This window comes from Hirsutella rhossiliensis (assembly GCF_020360975.1).
Source record: "Hirsutella rhossiliensis strain HR02 chromosome Unknown scaffold00002, whole genome shotgun sequence".
NCBI classification, from domain to species: domain Eukaryota; kingdom Fungi; phylum Ascomycota; class Sordariomycetes; order Hypocreales; family Ophiocordycipitaceae; genus Hirsutella; species Hirsutella rhossiliensis.
Window position 1 is genome coordinate 7,113,907 of NW_025408668.1, and position 17,603 is coordinate 7,131,509.

At 58.1% G+C, this 17,603-nt stretch overlaps 3 protein-coding genes across 3 annotated transcripts; 2 read left to right on the plus strand and 1 right to left on the minus strand.

The window, feature by feature from the left end:
• Positions 1-55: 55 nt before the first annotated feature.
• On the plus strand, positions 56-1,769 carry HRG_02514 (RNA recognition motif domain-containing protein; the record flags this gene model as incomplete). The annotated part of the gene is made up of 4 exons (XM_044860985.1): positions 56-573; positions 630-938; positions 999-1,448; positions 1,511-1,769. 4 exons carry the CDS (start codon positions 56-58, stop codon positions 1,767-1,769), a joined length of 1,536 nt encoding a protein of 511 aa, XP_044724618.1.
• A 2,198-nt stretch (positions 1,770-3,967) lies between these two features.
• Positions 3,968-11,818, plus strand: HRG_02515 (reverse transcriptase (RNA-dependent DNA polymerase) domain-containing protein; the record flags this gene model as incomplete). The annotated part of the gene is made up of 17 exons (XM_044860986.1): positions 3,968-4,162; positions 4,234-4,677; positions 4,732-5,836; positions 5,902-6,137; positions 6,337-6,947; positions 7,165-7,476; positions 7,920-8,121; positions 8,313-8,407; positions 8,449-8,554; positions 8,621-8,692; positions 8,748-9,074; positions 9,155-9,347; positions 9,431-9,881; positions 10,020-10,175; positions 10,221-10,368; positions 10,519-10,643; positions 11,599-11,818. The coding sequence occupies 17 exons, from the start codon at positions 3,968-3,970 to the stop codon at positions 11,816-11,818; spliced, it is 4,998 nt and encodes a 1,665-aa protein (XP_044724619.1).
• Positions 11,819-13,785: 1,967 nt separating this feature from the next.
• Positions 13,786-15,637, minus strand: HRG_02516 (aminotransferase class I and II domain-containing protein; the record flags this gene model as incomplete). The annotated part of the gene is made up of 7 exons (XM_044860987.1): positions 13,786-13,804; positions 13,858-14,088; positions 14,146-14,225; positions 14,283-14,406; positions 14,460-14,836; positions 14,888-15,363; positions 15,544-15,637. The coding sequence occupies 7 exons, from the start codon at positions 15,635-15,637 to the stop codon at positions 13,786-13,788; spliced, it is 1,401 nt and encodes a 466-aa protein (XP_044724620.1).
• Between the last annotated feature and the right edge of the window lie 1,966 nt (positions 15,638-17,603).

The following is a 17,603-nucleotide window of genomic DNA, read 5'->3' on the forward strand; positions in this document are numbered from 1 at the left end:
GTAGACCTCTCTGTAGAGCGCTGAGGCAGACGATATCCTCGGAGAGCCGGCAACCATGGCCAGCCTGGATGTCGAGGCCTTGCTCGAGGCTACAGAGAAACAGGCCAACGACCAGCACCAGGCCAAGCAGGCGGAGCACCGCTCCGGACGACAGAGCGACTCGCACCGCGACGACACCCACCGCAGCGACACTGGTAGCAACAGTAGCCGTGGCACGGGACGCCGCGGCAGCCATGACCACCGCCGTGGCCACAGCCGCCGCCACCGCAGGGACGGTGACTTCTACCGTGGCGGGCGCGGACGCTCTCGCACCCGCTCGCGATCTCCTCGCCGCCGTCATCCTCGTGATGACCGCGACCGTCGCCGAGAGCGTCGCTCCATGGACCAGGGTCGGCCCAACAGAGACCGCACCCCCACTCGCAACGAAGATGAACGTGATCGACACACCGTCTTCGTCCAGCAGCTCGCCAATCGTCTCCGCACCGAGACGTTGAAGAAGTTCTTTGAGGACAACGTCGGGCCCGTCAACGAAGCCCAGATCGTCAAGGACCGCATTAGTGGCAGGTCCAAGGGGTCAGTCTCCGAACACTCTTCCTGCTTACTAGATCACAGTGCTAACACCCTGCCAGTGTTGGCTACGTTGAGTTCAAAGACGAGGAGTCGGTCCAGAAGGCTCTTCAGCTCACCGGCAGACCTCTCGAGGGCATTCCGATCATTGTTAGAGTCACTGAGGCGGAAAAGAATCGACAAGTCCGCAAGACGGAGGAGTCTGGCGACCAGAACAGCTCTGCTCCATTCCACCGCCTCTACATCGGCAACATTCACTTCAACGTGACTCAGTCTGACCTCGTGTCTGTATTCGAGCCTTTCGGCGAACTCGAGTTTGCTCAGCTCCAAATGGACGAGAATAAGCGCAGCAAAGGCTTTGGCTTTGTTCAGTAAGGACTCGCGTGCTCTTCCCTCCTCCGGCTTCAGCATGCTAACGTTGATAATTCAAGGTACAAGGAAGCTTCCAAGGCCCGAGACGCACTGGAGAAGATGAACGGCTTCGAGCTTGCTGGTCGTCCTATTCGCGTTGGACTGGGCAACGATCGCTCCGGCTCCGATGGGGCCAACAACCGAGGCCACGGACCAAACGCCAGCTTTCAGGGCTCCGCCTTCTCTGGCGCAGGTGGTCGAGGCCATTCCTCTGCATTTGACCGAGCCGGAAGAGACAACGAGCGAAATGGCGGAGGGGGCGCGTTGGACGACTCCGACGTAGCTGGGGTGAACTTCAATAACTACAGTCGCGATGCGTTGATGAGAAAGCTTGCCAGGACCGACGACGCCTCCACTGGCAAAGTTGACGCACAGGTTTTCAAGGCGAAGGCCGAGGCCAAGCCACTTCCCGCCAATGTCAACATGGCGAGCCGCTGTGTCATCCTCCGCAACATGTTTGACCCCGAGCAGTAAGTTGATGCCTTCCCGTCGCTTGACCATGCACACGCGCAGGGCTGACACCTTTGTAAAGGGAGGAGGGCGAAGCCTGGGTCAAGGAGCTCGAGGAAGACATTCGAACGGAAGCCGAGAAGCAGTATGGCCATGTCGTGCACATTGCCGTCGATGCCAACTCCAAAGGCGACGTCTACCTCAAGTTTGACAAGGTCCAGGGCGGCGAGAATGCCATCAAAGGCCTCAACGGCAGATACTTTGGCGGGCGCATGATCAACGCGTCTCCCGTTGTGGACGCCGTCTACAGCAGCCTCTTCTCGCGAACCCGCGCCATCTAACCTTGACTATGCTGGTTGACTTGCGCTATGCCTGAGAAGGCTCTATCTAGGTTTTCGGCAGGTTTGTAGGGTCCAATCCATGACGCTTGAACCGGTTGCTAAGTTCTGCGGCGCTCATCAGCACGCCCCGACGCTCTGTTCGTGCTTGCTTTTCGCATCTGCCATGTGTGCCACTCTTCGTTCGTCCGCTTTCTCACCCGCCAACAACCCATCGTCCGTGGCCGAGTCTTAACATTTTTCCCAGATGCAATGGCTTCACGCCCACGTCATGATGAAGTACTAAATGGCTAGTTTTCTTGTCTCAGGTTGTCTCTCGGGGCGCTGCCCGTCGAAATCATCGCCTCAAAACAGCATCGCCCAAGCGACTCGATCGGTCAAGCTGCGGCTTAGGCCACGGCCTCGCCATCTTGACGCCTGCACGAATACGTTCAGGGAGATATGACGTCCTCTATTGGTCCGCTAGTGGTCATGCAAGGGATTTTGTTTCCAGGGTAGCAACGGAGCTGTAGGCTAGGGTTGTTTCCAGGGTTCATCAATGTTCTTTCTGCGGACATAATTGTACGAATGCACACACAATTGCACATGCTTGAGTGGGAGCCGAAGTGATGTGCTTGTACCAAGCTCGTTGGCTGTTTATTGGGGATACGGGGTTCGGGCACGAGTCGGCCGTTGATATCTGCCGCTACAGGTTGGAACCCCGGCTTCTGCGCTCTTCTACGTGGCAATCAAAGACTAACATGAGCTTCAAGCGTGAGTGAAGATGGGCCCTTGTCAGTCCATGGCGAGGTCGGATCTGCCACAAGAGTGCTGTCACAGATTGGCCTCGAGCTGTGCCGAGACGGGACAGGTTGCACGGACAACGGCGAGCCTTGGAGCCGGAATTCACGGCGACATGGTGAGTGCCTGGAATTCACCCGAGTGCAGGTCCTTGTTCTACGAGAGCCTTTGCACATCTTCTTCCGCTTGGTACGTGTGCTCGCCAGGCGTTGCACCCCCAAGTGGCCACGGCAAATCGTCACGGGTGCGTGGCTGATGCTCGACCAGGGCCTTGGCCTCCATTCTCAAATGCACCTGGCCAGTGATTTTCATGGTGCATTTAATCTTGCTCACTCGTCAATCGCGCCGGATTTGACCTGAGGCCTTAAGCAACTCGAGGCTCTTGGCTGCGTTCGGCACGACTCGACCGAGACGACATTTCCTCGGCAGCATACATCCAGCCGTGAGTTGTCGGTTTCCAGCGAGTCTTGACCAGTCTTTTATTTCAAGGAGCTCCGCCTTGTGTCTTTTTTTCTCTGCTATAGTAAAGCGTTGAAGTTGAACCTCTTCCCCCTTAATCTATGTATCTTTGGACTATCCCCTGACATCATACATCCTACATTTACTTTCTCGGTGTACTCTTTTATTGATTTTTCGGGGTGGTAACCTCGGCCTTGTGCGGTTAGGGAAGTTCTTGTGAGCTCTTTTCGCTGTGAATAAGGGAGGTGGCTGGCCCCCGTTGCCCAGGCAAACCTGTGCCCCCCTTATTTTTCAGGTTTCCACGCAGGCTTACCCTCACATTCGTCAACACTCAGGCATCACTTTGCCCAGGTCAAGACGACGCCTCTTTCTCTTCTCTTCAACTCTTCACCACGCTGCAACTTGCGCATTTTCTTCCCACGACCCGCCCAGGCGTTGACTTCGACCTCGGCTGCGCCAGACTTGCTGACGGCAGCATCTTCTCAGGCGGTTTTCACAACAAACGCAAGTGCTTGGCCTTGCCTTCTTCGCGCTTCTGAGAACTGCAGTTCCTTTTCGCTCCCTTGAGCCATTTAGGACTTGCTCACGGCTTGGCCGTGCCCCAGATTCACCTCTAGGTCGGGCGGCGGACATCAACTGCGGTCGGCCACCGAGAGTTTGTGTGAGTTTCTTTTCTATCCTTCTTCTCGTCATTTATTTGCTTGCCAGCCGTGCCGTCCGCAAGTCATCTTGCTTCGCTCTACCCTTCTGTCGACGCATCGTTTGAAAGACAGTCACTGACACTGAACGCGGCCAGTAGCCAGAGGCGGATCCGAGAGAAGAGAGTCGTCGCTGGTGACATACTGTACACCGGGGCTTCTAGTCAGGAGAGGTCAGGCCTACTTCAACCCAAAATCCGGGCATCACCCGTTGACTGTCGTAGCCTAGCCTGCACAGGTCTTCTCACGGCTTGCGTGAGCAAAATGACCGACTCGGGAACCGGGTCTTCCAGCAAGCTGCTTCGAGAGAGTCTTTCCTTTGCGGAACCGTCACTCACTGATCCTCACACCCCGCAAGGGGCCCTGAGCTCAAGTTCGGCCATGTTGTCTGTCGATTTTTCGACTCCACTTGCCGGAGCTGCTCGCATGGAGAGGATTAAGCAGATGGCCCATAACCACGTGAGTTGTTAGAGCCCGCCGACGGTTCTCCCCTAGTATCCTTTCCCCTCATGCTGACTTCTGGCCAACAGCTTGCTTTTGAAAAATCACGCCATACGCAAGAGATTCTGGTCAGGGCGCAGCACGCCCTTCGTCGCATGCCTGGCGTTTCGGGGCAAGAAGCCAACGAACTCGTGGCTCAGTTGCAGGAAGTAGGGCAAATCATCAACCAGGAGACGACCCAGCTTGTCGACGCCCTGATGAATGTGACTCTCGATCAGGAGGAGACAGACAAGGCCATTGCGAGAATGAGCATTGACGCAAACCTGGCGCAGGCTAGGACTGATGACCAGGCTCAGACCATCAGCGACCTCCGCGCAGAGGTCAAGGCCGAGAGGGAGAAGCGTGAGAGGGTCGAGGCCCAGGCCAAGCAGGCCTTGCAGAGGTTCGAGACCGTGGGCGAGGAGCTCAAAAGAGTGAAAGAAGACATGGTCCGGGAGCGAGTAGAGACTACCTCGCCCGATGACCTGGTCAAGGTTGGCGAGTCCGCATGTCGCCAGGGATCGCCTCAGGCTAACAAGAGGGCCCAGAGCCTCGCGGAGAACTTGCGACAGATGAACAAGCGTATGCTCAGCACGGCTCCCGCTTGGGTCAACGAGCAGCGCGAGGCTCGGACTGCTGAGAGCAATCAGGAGGATAAGCAAGTTGTCCAGCAGAAGACGCTTCCTGAAGCTGCCAAGACGCCCGTCGAGGGTGGTGGCGGCGGCGATTCCCTGGTGGCCCATGCTGGCAGCAGAGAGGACATGGGTCGCTCCTCGCTCGCCGATGCGGCCTCGGGCCCGGTCCGCATCTCCCCGGCCTTTCAGTCCATGGCCCGGACTCCGACGGCTGCGCCTCCCAAGTTTGGGCCGCTCCAGGCCGGGCCGCCCCGAGCCCCAGCTGCCATGTCTCACGAGCGCCGCTTCCAGGGATCCTGGGCCGGCCAAGGCCGCCCCTGTTCGACGGGCGCCAACGGCGGCTTCATGAGCAGCTCAGCCTTTAGCAACCCCCCGCGCAAGGGCGGGTTCCAGCCGCTCCCGCGCTACAGGCCCAACGGCAGCGGCGAGTATCACCTCTACTCGGGCTTCGGGACGCCCCAGGAATGCAGTCGGCCCGCCAGCTCGTTTGGTCACCGACGCGAATACTACCCGTCGACGCCGACCTCGGCCGGGCGCAACAGATATGGCCGCTTTGCCGACACGCCTGTTCCTCCTCCACCCGGGGCCATGGAGTTTGGCGGCCCTCCTCCGTCGTCGTCGTCGGCCATGGTCAACCGCGGCAGCTTCACGGGTCCACCGATCCATCTGACGGAACGGGCCATTGTGGCGTGGAACGCGCAGATTATGGACTTTTACAGCACCATCCGCCACTTTGTCGCGCGGCACGCCAGCGAGCCTGAGCACGACATGGCGCAAGTCAGCCACGGCAGCCTGTGGCCCGTCATGCTGGCCATGCACCACCCGCTGTCCGAGTCGGATGCGGCGTCGTACCTCGGCTTTCACCTCCGCAGCGAGAACTCCAAGGCGTGTGTCGTGACGCGTGTCATTGTCGACTACGCTGTCAACCGCGTGTGGGTGCCCGGTGCCTGGACCGGGTCGGACAGCAAGACGACATATGACTTGATTGACTTGCAGCGTGACTTTGAGGCGACCCAAGGTATGCCCCCCCCCCCTGCCCTACTGCGTCTAATGTATCCCACGCTCACACACGTGGGCGAACAGGTCAACCCTCGGCGGCGCGGCAGCCGCTGCTCAACCAGCAGGCGTCCATCATTGGATACATCATGAAGAACGAGCAGGGGACGGCATGGCACAAGCACAAGATCGACGACATTGCGCGCATGCTGCAGACGACGGTGCAGCCGCTGCTCAACAAGTTTGCCAGCCAGGCCGAGGCGTATCGCGACCTCGAGCACGTGGCCGAGCTGGCGTGGGAGCTGTCGTCCAAGATGCTCAGTGTAACGGGCAAGCCGCTTTAACGGCGGCTGCGCCGCCTAGCTTCTAGAACCTTCCATTGGCTCGAAGCTATAAAATGCTATTGTGCTCTCATGTAGTAGATTCTCTTTCTTTCTTTCTTTCTTCTCTATCTTGATAGTAAACAGCATAGGGACTAGTTAGTTGTATCAACTCACTAGAGGCCTTTCACATACTATCAAGATCACTGAAGACATTGAAGACACTGAAGACACCGAAGACACTGAAGACACCGAAGACACCGAAGACACTGAAGACACCAAACTGAGTCCCGTCGAACTATTAGCGTTCAGCGAAGTCGCGATGGCCGAAGATAACAACAACATGCAGCCGGACGTCCTCAGCGCCCTGGTTGCCGAGATACGAAGTCTGAGAGAAGAGAGTTCCCGAAGAAACACCCAGTTTGAAGAACGTTTTATTGCCCTGGAACTCCAACAACACCAGCAAGCCCGTTCGTCTGAACTCCTAGAGCCAACGCCATCTGTCACCCCGGCTGTCCCCATTGAGGACACTCGTGTGGTCGCCACTCACAACCCTCACCCAACCAAGCGCCCCAAATTACGAGACATACCGAAATTCGGCGGCGACAAGGCCCAGTGGCGAAGCTGGAAACTAGAAACCGAAGGAAAGCTACGAGTCGACAAAGAAGCCCTTGGAGATGCAGAAGGCCACTTTATGTACATCTTCATGAGCCTAGAAGGCAAGGCTAAAGACAACGTGACCACATTTGTGGAGATGCAAACCGAGAAGAAAACGTTCAATGTTGCTGAACTACTCAACCGCCTCGAATTGCTGTACGGGAGAGGGATCGCAAGCAGAGAGCTACACGCAACCTGCATTCGATTAAGCAAGGAGAGAATGAACCGTTCACGTCCTTTACCCCGCTTTGAGAGGAGATCGCCAATGCCAACGCCGAGTATTGGCCAGATGACAGCAAGATTTCCTACCTCCAGGAGGCACTAAACGATAAAATGAAAGCAGCCCTCATAGGCTCTGACCCTCTGCCATCAGCAGCTATGTTGGGCTGGCGAGGAGGTGCGATTCGCTGAGCAGCCAGATGGAATTGTTGGGTCAGTGGAAAAGGCCTCGAGGCAACACAAAGAGTTCGGACAACTATGACAACCACCAGAATCATGGAGGCCAGGCTGCCCAGAAACAGCCTGGCCAGAAAACCGAAGTTAGACGAGAGGATATGATGGAATGGGAACCAACTCTACAAGCATCCGCGAAAGTGAACGCTGCGCGCACCCGCAGTGATAAGAACACATATGGTTACCAATCCAAGCGACCAGAAGACCAAGCGCTGTTGGGCAAGCGTGCCAAGTGGGTCGACCAGGCCGAGATGGACGCCCGTTACCGTGAAGGGCGTTGCCTCCGTTGTGGAAGAGACAACTGCAGAATCGAGCGCTGTCCATTGGCTGCGCCTATCCGACCCGCAAACACGACCCGACGCACTCAGGTCAATGCCGTGACCCCGTCACGACCAGCGGTCACTAAAGCCGAGGTCGCCGAAGACGATACTTCTTCTCATAACGATGAAGATTCAGACTAGGGACACGCGGCGGCTGTGAGAGAATGGGATGTGAGCGGAAAAGCAAAAATGGACGGAGAACCGTTCATAGCAGACGTCAGGGTGAACGGCACAGACTTCGTGCCATCTCTTGTCGACTATGGCTGCCTCTGCTACGGCGCGGTTAGCAAGCGCACATTTCACTCTCTCCAGTTGCCACATATACGCGTCCAGCCGCGCATCTTGGAGAATGCAGCGGAGACGGCAAGGAGGTCAAAATCGACAAGATCACGTATGTGTCGATCGACCTCGATGGACATCAGCAGCATCGTGTTTTCATGTACGTCATCGACGATCTGAACTGGGATATGATCCTGGGTAAACGATGGATGGAAGACCAGGATGTTCACATCCATGCGAAGGAAGGATATCTCGAGATCGGGTCCAATGGAGTTCAAGTACGAGACCGACGACGTTACCAGCCTCCACAGCTAGATGTCTCTAATGTCATGGCCGCAACCTTTTAGCAGAAGCACGCCGTGACAAACGCAAAGGCGGCATTGGAGTTCACTCGGTCACGATGGCGGATATTGACAAGGCCCTAAGACCGAAACCGAAGACTGACGTAATGGAGAAGCTGCCACCACAGTACCACAAGTGGTCTCGAGCTTTCTCAGCAACTGGCCGACCAGCTGCCCCTCATCGGCCAGGTGTGGACCTGAAGATCGAAGTGCTGAAAGACGAGCATGGCCGAGAGAAGCCCTACCCTGGGGACCGCTTTACAGCATGTCCCGCGAGGAGCTATTGGTACTACGGAAGACTCTCACAGAACTACTCGACAAGGGATTTATTAGAGTCAGCAGCTCGCCAGCCGCGGCACCAGTCCTTATGGTGAAGAAGCCCGGCGGAGGCATCCGCTTCTGCGTGGATTACAGAGGTTTGAACCATATAACGAAGAGGGACCGCTATCCCTTGCCCTTACTGAGCGAGACCTTGCGAACGATAGCCAAGGCAAGGTGGTTCACCAAGGTAGATGTTATAGCAGCGTTCCATAAGATCAGGGTCGCCCCGGCGACGAGGAAAGACAACTTTCAGAACGCGCTATGGATCCTTCGAATGGCTGGTAGTTCCATTCGGCCTGACAGGCGCACCAGCAGCCTTTCAGCGGTACATTAACAGCGCGCTCCAGGATTACCTAGACGATTTTGTGTCAGCATATATCGACGATGTCCTGATCTTCTCCTCTGGAAGCCTGCAAGACCACCGCGACAAGGTCGGCAAGGTCCTCCAACGACTGATGGACGCCGGGCTGCAACTGGATATCAACAAGAGTGAATTCGAAGTCAAGGCTGTGAAATACCTTGGGTTTATCATCGAGGCGGAGTGTGGGATCCGAGTCGACCCTGAGAAGGTTGAGGCTGTGAAGGAATGGGCAACCCCGACGAATGTTAAGTCCGTGAGGAGTTTTATTGGATTCGCGAACTTCTACAGGATGTTTATGCCAGAGTTCTCGGTGATAGCGGAGCGCTAACGCGGCTAACGAAGAAGGACGTGCCATTCCGTTGGGATGAATTGTGCGAAGAAGCCTTCGAGAAGCTCAAGGACTTGTTGATCACGGCCCCGATCCTGCACACTTCCATCCAGAAAGGGAGACTATCGTGGAAGCAGACGCTTCAGGATTCGCGTCGGGAGGCGTGCTCTTGCAGAGAGATGATAAGGATGGACTGGTACGACCTGTCGCATACTTCTCGAAGAAACATTCGGCAGCCGAAGCGAACTACGCTATCCATGACAAGGAGCTACTCGCCATTCTCAGATGTTTGGAGCAGTGGGAACCAGAGCTACGGGCAGTAGAGCACTTCAAGATCCTAACGGACCACAAGAACCTGAGGTACTTCTACTCGGAAAGGAGGTTGACAGAGAGACAAGTGCGGTGGTCGGAGTTCCTGTCCAGGTTCCAATTCGAGCTCGAATGGAGGCCGGGCCGCAAGGGCGGATTGCCTGACGCACTCTCTCGACGGGACCAGGATATGCCGGCCAACTACTCCGATGAACGACTAAAGGGACGCATTATGAGGCTATTCCAAAATGATCACCTTAGAAGGGTCCCAATATCGACATTGTCTACCAACACCGAGGGTGCCCAGGAAATCAACTTCGGAAAAGAGATCAGGATATTTGAAGATGAGGAGTTACAGCAGCTGTGGCACGCCGCACGGCAAGAAGACAAGCTTTATCAAGAACTCACGAAGCTGGTAGCAGATGGAGCGAAGAGTGTGCCAACAGACTTACAGAAGGAGAAGGTTGTCAGCATTTCAGAATGCTCATTAGACAATAGAGGCCTGCTGTGCTTTAGAGAACGCGTCTGGATACCCGGTTCGGAGCCGCTACGTACAAAGATCATCCAGGAAACTCACGACTCTCATATCACCGGACATCCTGGAAGGGACCTCACGTACTCGACTCTGTCGAGACGCTTCTTCTGGCCGGGTGCCGCTAGCGATGTACGTCGGTTTGTGCGCAACTGCGAGGTTTGCGGACGAAACACCATCTGGAGGGATACAAAGAAAGGACTCCTAAAGCCGCTCCCTATTCCGCAACGCATATGGAGCGAAATTACCATTGACTTTATTACTGACCTCCCACCGTCGGGGAAAGATGGCGCGACGAACTGCATGGTGGTCACGGACCGACTCACCAAAGGCGTCGAACTCGAAGGATTGAACGATATTTCCACAGAAGCGGTTGCAAGAAGACTCTTCGAACGACACTACCCTGTCCATGGCATCCCAACGGCTATAACCAGTGATCGGGGTCCCCAGTTTGTCAGTGGTATGTGGAAAAGTTTCTGTCAGATGCTAGGGATCGAGCAGCGGTTGTCGACGGCGTACCATCCACAAACCGACGGTGCAACAGAACGAATGAACCAAGAGGTAGAGAGGATTCTTCGGATATGGACGAATTATCTGCAGGAGAACTGGTTAGACTTGCTTCCAATCGCGATGGCGACTATTAACGAGAGGAAGCAACCTCCACCGGACTGAGTCCGTTCTTCTTCATGCACGGCTACCACAACGAGCCAATCCAATTAGTTGAGCATCGAAGAACGGAAGACACGACGCAGGGGGAAGCGACAGCGGAGGATTTTATTCAGAGACTACAGGACGCCACGGAGTTTGCGCAAGCAGCGATAGCTATGGCCCAGGAAATACAGCAAGCGCAAGCCAACAAGCACAGGACAGCCGCACCGAGATACGAGCCTGGGGATTGGGTATACCTCAACTTGAGAAATGTCAAAACATCGCGACCCTGCAAGAAGCTCGATTGGCTACATGCCAAATATCAAGTGCTCGCGGAAGTTAGCCCACATGCCTACAGGTTGGATGTGCCTGGGCGCATCCATCCAGTCTTTCACGTCGACCTACTCCGGCCAGTCCCCGGAGACCCATTGCCTTCGCAGAAACTCGATCAAGAGAGTGCCCCACCGGTGCTGGTGGACGGCGAAAAGATGTACCTTGTTGAAAGAATTCTGGATGAAAGAATGGAAGGTACGCATAAGAAGGTGCTCGTAAAATGGCATGATTACTCGCAGCCTACGTGGGAACCCCTTACTACTATTCGACACACCGATGCATGGAAGCAATGGAAGAAGCATAAAAGGAGTGTCACCTTCTCAAGTCATCTTGCCACAGATTGCCACGACCCCCCGGAAGAGGAAACGTTGGAAGGGAGGGAGGTAATGTAACGGGCAAGTTGCTTTAACGGCGGCTGCGCCGCCTAGCTTCTAGAACCTTCCATTGGCTCGAAGCTATAAAATGCTATTGTGCTCTCATGTAGTAGATTCTCTTTCTTTCTTTCTTTCTTCTCTATCTTGATAGTAAACAGCATAGGGACTAGTTAGTTGTATCAACTCACTAGAGGCCTTTCACACTCAGCTCGCGGCTGACGTTTGACTTTCGCTTCCCCGAGATTGGCGCGCGCTTCTCGTCGCAGTCGATGCTGCCCATCTGGCCTCGCATGGACCCGGCTGACCTACAGGCCAAGCACTGGCGCGTGGCCTTTGTCACGACGCCGGCCATTACCTGCCGCAACGACACGGGGGGCAACATCTCGGCGCACTCGGTCTCGCTGGCCGACGTGCTTTGCATGCAGTGAGGGCGGCTCAAGGCGCTGTCCAAGGTTGACGGTCTCCCGATACGCCCCTTTTTTCCTTTGCTCTGTTCCCTTCTTCTCTTTATATTCCCCCACCCTTTCCTGATGGGTCGTGGGTATATCATTCCTCCGGCTTCCCTTTCTACATTCCCTTGGATGGTGGAACAAGAATGGTTCTTCTTTCTCTCTTACTCCTGGTTATTCAGGAATCAACGACGGGCAAGCGGTGGACGCTGGGTGGCGCGGGTATCAGCCGGCTGCATTACCGGGGTCGACGGCGGCGGCGGAGAGCTGCTCGCTTTGAATTCCTTTCTTTTTCACCTTTTGATTTTGCTTGGGGCCTTGAGGCCATGGCAGCCAGTGGTCGAGAGAAGGGGCTCGAGGGGCGCCTAATTCTTAGCACGGGCGGCGTCGCAGACTCACGCGGCGGAGGAAGGAGGAGATGACGTGCACGTCGGGAGGCCAAGGGAGACTGGTAATGAGAGACACGGGGCAGAGAGTCGCGGGGCTAATTCACATTCGTATTTCACAACGTTGATGAGACGTGCAAGGCGTGGTGACTGCTTGTCCTACTCTAACTATAGGTCTATACCGCTCGCACTGTAGGAGTATAGGTCTGTACCCGGGCTGACTGGTCATGTCAAGGGGTCAGTGGCCGAGGCAACGGAGCCTCCTACAGGCGACCCCCGCCGTGGCGAGCCTCGGTCAGGGCGGCGGCGCCGATGCCAGGCGACGCGGAGGCCATGCAGGACGATGTCGAGGCAGAGGGGCGGGAGCAGGCGGTGGCGGAAATAGCAGCCGGCGACGAGGTCGCGGTGGCACGGGTGGCACGGGTGGCGGCAGCCCGGGTCGTGAATGGCGGCGAGGGCGTCGGCGGTGACGGCGACGGGCCGGCGGGCGTCGGCGATGTGCCGGACGCGGGCGCACAGCGGCGTGGCGGCGCTCCCCAGCGCGGCGGGGGCGCGCAGCACGGCCTCGTCGAACGGCGCGGCGGGTCCCGGGGGCGGTGGGCGGGGCCGCTGGCCCGGCCGGGGGGCGCGGGTGGGCGCGGCGCAGGGCCGGCGGCTCGGTGTGGTTGACGAAGTAGACGTCGACGCCGTTGCACGGGCACGGCGGCGTGCTGGCCACGATGCGCCGCAGCGCGTAGATCCGGTGCGGCCCGGCCATGTCGGCCGAGTCGTCCATCGGCGCCGCCGTGTCGAAGAGCTCGAGGTGCGGGCCGCCGCTGCCGCTGTGGGGCGGCGCCGCGGCGGGGGGGCTGCCGGACAGGCTGGACATGGAGATGTATCGAGCATCAACCGGCAACGCGCGCACGCTCGGGGGGAGGACGAGATGCTTTTGCCTTGCGGTTTGAAAACCCGCGTGAGGAAAGCAGCCGGCCGCTGCGGCTCGACAACCGCCTCCCCATCTATATATGATATACGCCGAACCACCAAGAGCCGCGCGGGAGCAAGCAGCATCAGCACGCCCCCGAGACCCGGGCACGCCTGTCCTGCCGCCGTTCTCGACACGCGCCGTGCCGCGGGCGACGCAGACGCGGCACACGGCCAGAAGACCCTCGCTCGTCCCCCAGCGTGGGGCGCGAGGCAGACGTGACCCGGCGCAGGAAAGGATGGCAGACACGTGGCCGAGCAGAGGAGAGAGACCAGTGCATTCCAACGGCCGTGCGCAGCATGTGCAGCCAGGAGACAATCACTTCGTCTTCCACGTCTCTCAACCACGCAGCTGAACGAAAGGCGCATTCATCCCGTATCTCGCCCAACACGGCGGCTGCAGAGGGCCGCTTCACCACAGCCATCGGACCGCCGTTGGATGCATGCACGTCGCCTAACAACCTGTTTGCAACGCAGTCACGGGCAAATGCCCTGAACCGACTTTTCTTCTCTCCGTCTGCCCAGAGACGCGAGCACCCCTTTCCGTCTCGGACCCGACACCCACACAGCCATCGCCGCCGTCTGCCTCGATGCCCTCTACTCCGTCTTTCGGTGCCTAGATTCGTCCAGTCAGCCCACCATCCCAACAGCGCCTGCATCGCCACGTACTTGTTGACGACGCGCTCGATGCCGTCCAGCCCCATGCGCAGCACGTCCATGCGCGGCCCGTACGAGAAGCGCACAAAGTGGTGGCACGGGCTGTCAAACAGATCGCGCCGGCGAGACGGGTTGAGGTCGAAGAAGATGCCCGGCACCACAATCACCTTTTCCTCCAGGCAGGCCTGGAAGAAGTTGAGCCCGTCGGAAATGGTCTCGGGCAGGCCCTCGAGGTTGAGCCAGCTAGCATGCCCGGCATTAGCATCCGCACCGTTCGCAGCGTCGAGCCGACCAACGTACAGGTAAAAGGTAGAGTCGGGCACGTATTTGATGGCGAAGCCCATCTCTCGCAGCCGCTTCACCACGAAATCGCGCTTGTCCTGTGTCGAGTCCGTCAGCTGCGGGTCGCTCACGGCGAGCGCGGGCCATTGACGAACCCGAAAGTGACGCTGCAGGTGCACCATTTCGTTTTGCACCAGCGTTGGCTCCAGCATGGGAATGGCGGCTTCTTGGAAGGCGTGGCAGGCACCGCCGTCGAGGTAGCTCCCGCACGACCCGATCCTGCGAGCCTGTTAGCCGCACTGCGCGCAAGCACACACGTCTCGTCTACGCACGCGCTGATGTATTCCTTGGGGCCCAGGATCCAGGCGATGCGCCAGCCGGGCAGCCTGAAGCGCTTGGTCAGGCCGTCAATGATCAAGACGTCGTCCTCGTCGACGTCCTCGACGTTGGCGGCGGCCGAGATGGTGGTGCCGTCGCAGTCGCTCGTGTAGTTGTAGCCCGAGTAGAACTCGTCGCTGATAAAGGTGGCGCGGCCGCGGCAGATGTCCTGGATCTCGGCCAGCTCGGGGTTGGCGACGACGCGGCCCGTCGGGTTGCGGGGGTTCGACGTCAGGATGACCGACGTGCCGCGGGCGATTTCCTCGGCAATCTTGTCGGGGTGGATGTGATAGCCGTCCTCCTCCGACAGGGGCACTGGGATGGCGGCAAACTGGAGGCGGGCGTGTCAGCTCGTCGTTCCCGAGACGCAAGGGGCACGCACGTTCTTGAAGAGACTCAGCATCTCGTTGTAGGCCGTGTAGTCGGGCAGGAAGAAGCTCAGGTAGGCGCTGCCCAGGACAGCGGCAATGCGGATGAGGCCCGCGCGGCCGCCGGGGACAATGGCCACGTTCTCCCACGTGTAGAGGCTGTCCTTGCCCTCGCGGTGCATCTCGTTGTAGAGCTTGGCCACGGCCTCGCGCAGGGGCCGGATGCCGGCCGTCGGGCCGTACTCGCGGGCATTGACCGAGATGGAGATGGTCTCGGGCCGCTTGAAGCAGCCGGCAATGTCGTCCTCGACCTCGGGGGCGCCCTGGCCGAGGTTTGCCCAGGCGTCGGGCTCCTCGGAGAAGCCAAACTCGGAGGCGCGCTCGGTGCACCAGACGACGCCCGTCGACGAGCGGCTGGCGTCGAGGCCGGCGTGGGGCATGTGGCCCTCGTGGGCATTTCGGAACTGGCGATGGACCTTGGACTGGATCTCTGGAGGCAGACGCGCGGGTCAGCCGCAATCGGCGAGCCTGGGTTTTGCGCGGTTTTTCCTCAAGTGCGGGGGAGGGGCAAGCAAATTGGGTGGTGATGACGCCGCCGTGGTGTTGGAGGGGTCGATCCCAGTGCCGCGTTGCAGCGGCAGTGGACTCGGCAAACGTGCATTGGACTGACCGTTCATCGACGACTCGACGTTGCTGAAGCGCCGCAAGAGGGGCTTGGGCACGCCGGTATGGCGGTTGATGGAGAACTTGCGTCCGCCGAACATGGTGCCTTTCTTGTTGCGCACACACGCAATCGATGGGTCAGGAGCAAGAGAGCAAGGGCGGCAGAGCGGGCCTTGCAGAGGACGAGTAGGTATAGAGGCCAAAGACGTGCCGATGTGGTGGAGAGAAGAAGAAGAAGAAGAAGAAGCAGAGGAGACTGAGCAGGCTGGCAGGACGATGACGGTTGGGCCGTGATGGATAAGTGTGGTAGGCCTCTGGAAGTGGCTTGTCTTTTTGTTTGCTCGCCGCAGGTCGACGTCGGGAGCAAGGTATGCAGGTGGTGCCTCTCGTGTCCCGGAGGACAATTCAAGGTCAATCCTTTTTAAAAAAAAATCCCTCTTGTTGCTTGTACGAAGGAGCTGACACTCTCACCCCTGTCGGCACTCAGAGAGAGAGGTAGGCAACGACGGATACAGGGGCAGCACGCTGATTGGCCCCGAGAGCTTGCTGCTAGTCGTGGAGCCTCTACAGTGCCTGTAAGGTTTGGCCGTTTCTGCGGCCTTCAACTGCGCCAGTACGGATACCTGCGTCCTGCCAGTCGTCATCCTGTCTCTCAAGAGCCCCCTGCGTGAGACGCCGGGTCGGAAGAAGCGGCACGGCTGAGACTTGGATCGGGTGTCTCACGACTACTCTGTACAGTACGGATTGTATCTACGAAATGCACCCTGATGAATGTTGCATCTCGACATGCATCAAAGCCGTGGGAAAGGGGAACAAACCGTGTCGACTCTTGGCATCTGCCGAGGTGCAACCCCCCAATCTACTATCCGTCTCGTCAACGGCCATGACACGACTGTTGTTGCCCTGTGTTTCCCCAAAACAGACAGCAATCCCAGAGGGCATGCTCCATATGCTGTCCGTCTCGAGGCCCAGCCGAGCCAACGACGTGTCCGCAGCCGCCCATCGCCGGCGTTCCGTCCTTGGGGGCCGTTGAGCAAGCGACATCCGAGACATGCTACCCCCCCCGTCCCCCTCCCCCCCAAAGAAAGAAAGAAAGAAAGAAAGAAAGCAAGACAGGGAGGGGAAAAAAGACAAGGAGGAAAAAACCCCTCCCCCTGCTGCGCGTCATCGCCATCCAAGCTCGAGCGGGTCACTAATTACCCGATTGTCGATATACGGGCGTGTGCTGAAGTGACAACTGCAGGGGCTCATGCTACACAGTATAGTGACGCTGCAGGTCCACGTCAGGCAAACGGAAAGGCGGCAGCCACTCGAGAAGCCACTCGAGAGGTGCAGCCGTATTTTCTCGCGTCCTCCATGCCTTCTTCCATCGCAGCCATCGCAAGCTTTCGTGTCCCCCAGCTCCCTCCCTACCATGACTGGTGGCTTTTCGGCGTAACAGCCCATCCAAGTATCGCGACGGTGGCCGGACTGGTCAACCTACTACACCCTCGTTTGCCCGCCGTCGCCTACTGTACGCATCCCGTTCTTCCCTCACCGTCTGCCAGTTGACAGCCAGGGCACTTCAATCCCATTTACATGCTTTGTCGGAGCAGTCCCGTCTCCGCCGCCTCGACTCCAGCTCCCACCCTCGCAAGACAAGACGTCGACGCGGCTCCTGGCGGGCGCCATGCCACCGCCCTCGCCAGGCCTCCCCGCGCCGTCTCACTCGTCCTCGGCCTGGGACCAAGCAGCTACTACGACGACCAAAACGCTTCTTCACCGTCAAGACGACTGGGGCCCGCCCTCCGACAGTTCCCGCGACAATGAGCCCAGTCCCAGCAAGCGACCCAAGGTGAAAACGCCATGGTATATTGCAAGAAACCTGTTTCACGCGGCTGCTACGTATTCTCAATATTGCATCATCATACATGGTCACCATGGATCGAGCCCATTGTTGCCATCAGCCTCGCCACACCATCGACTAGGCCTCGGTCGTGTATCCGGCACATCACCGCCTCGCCCCCATTTTCAAAAAAACACCCTCAACGCCCAGTTCCACAACAACGCCCCGGGAGCATCCCATTG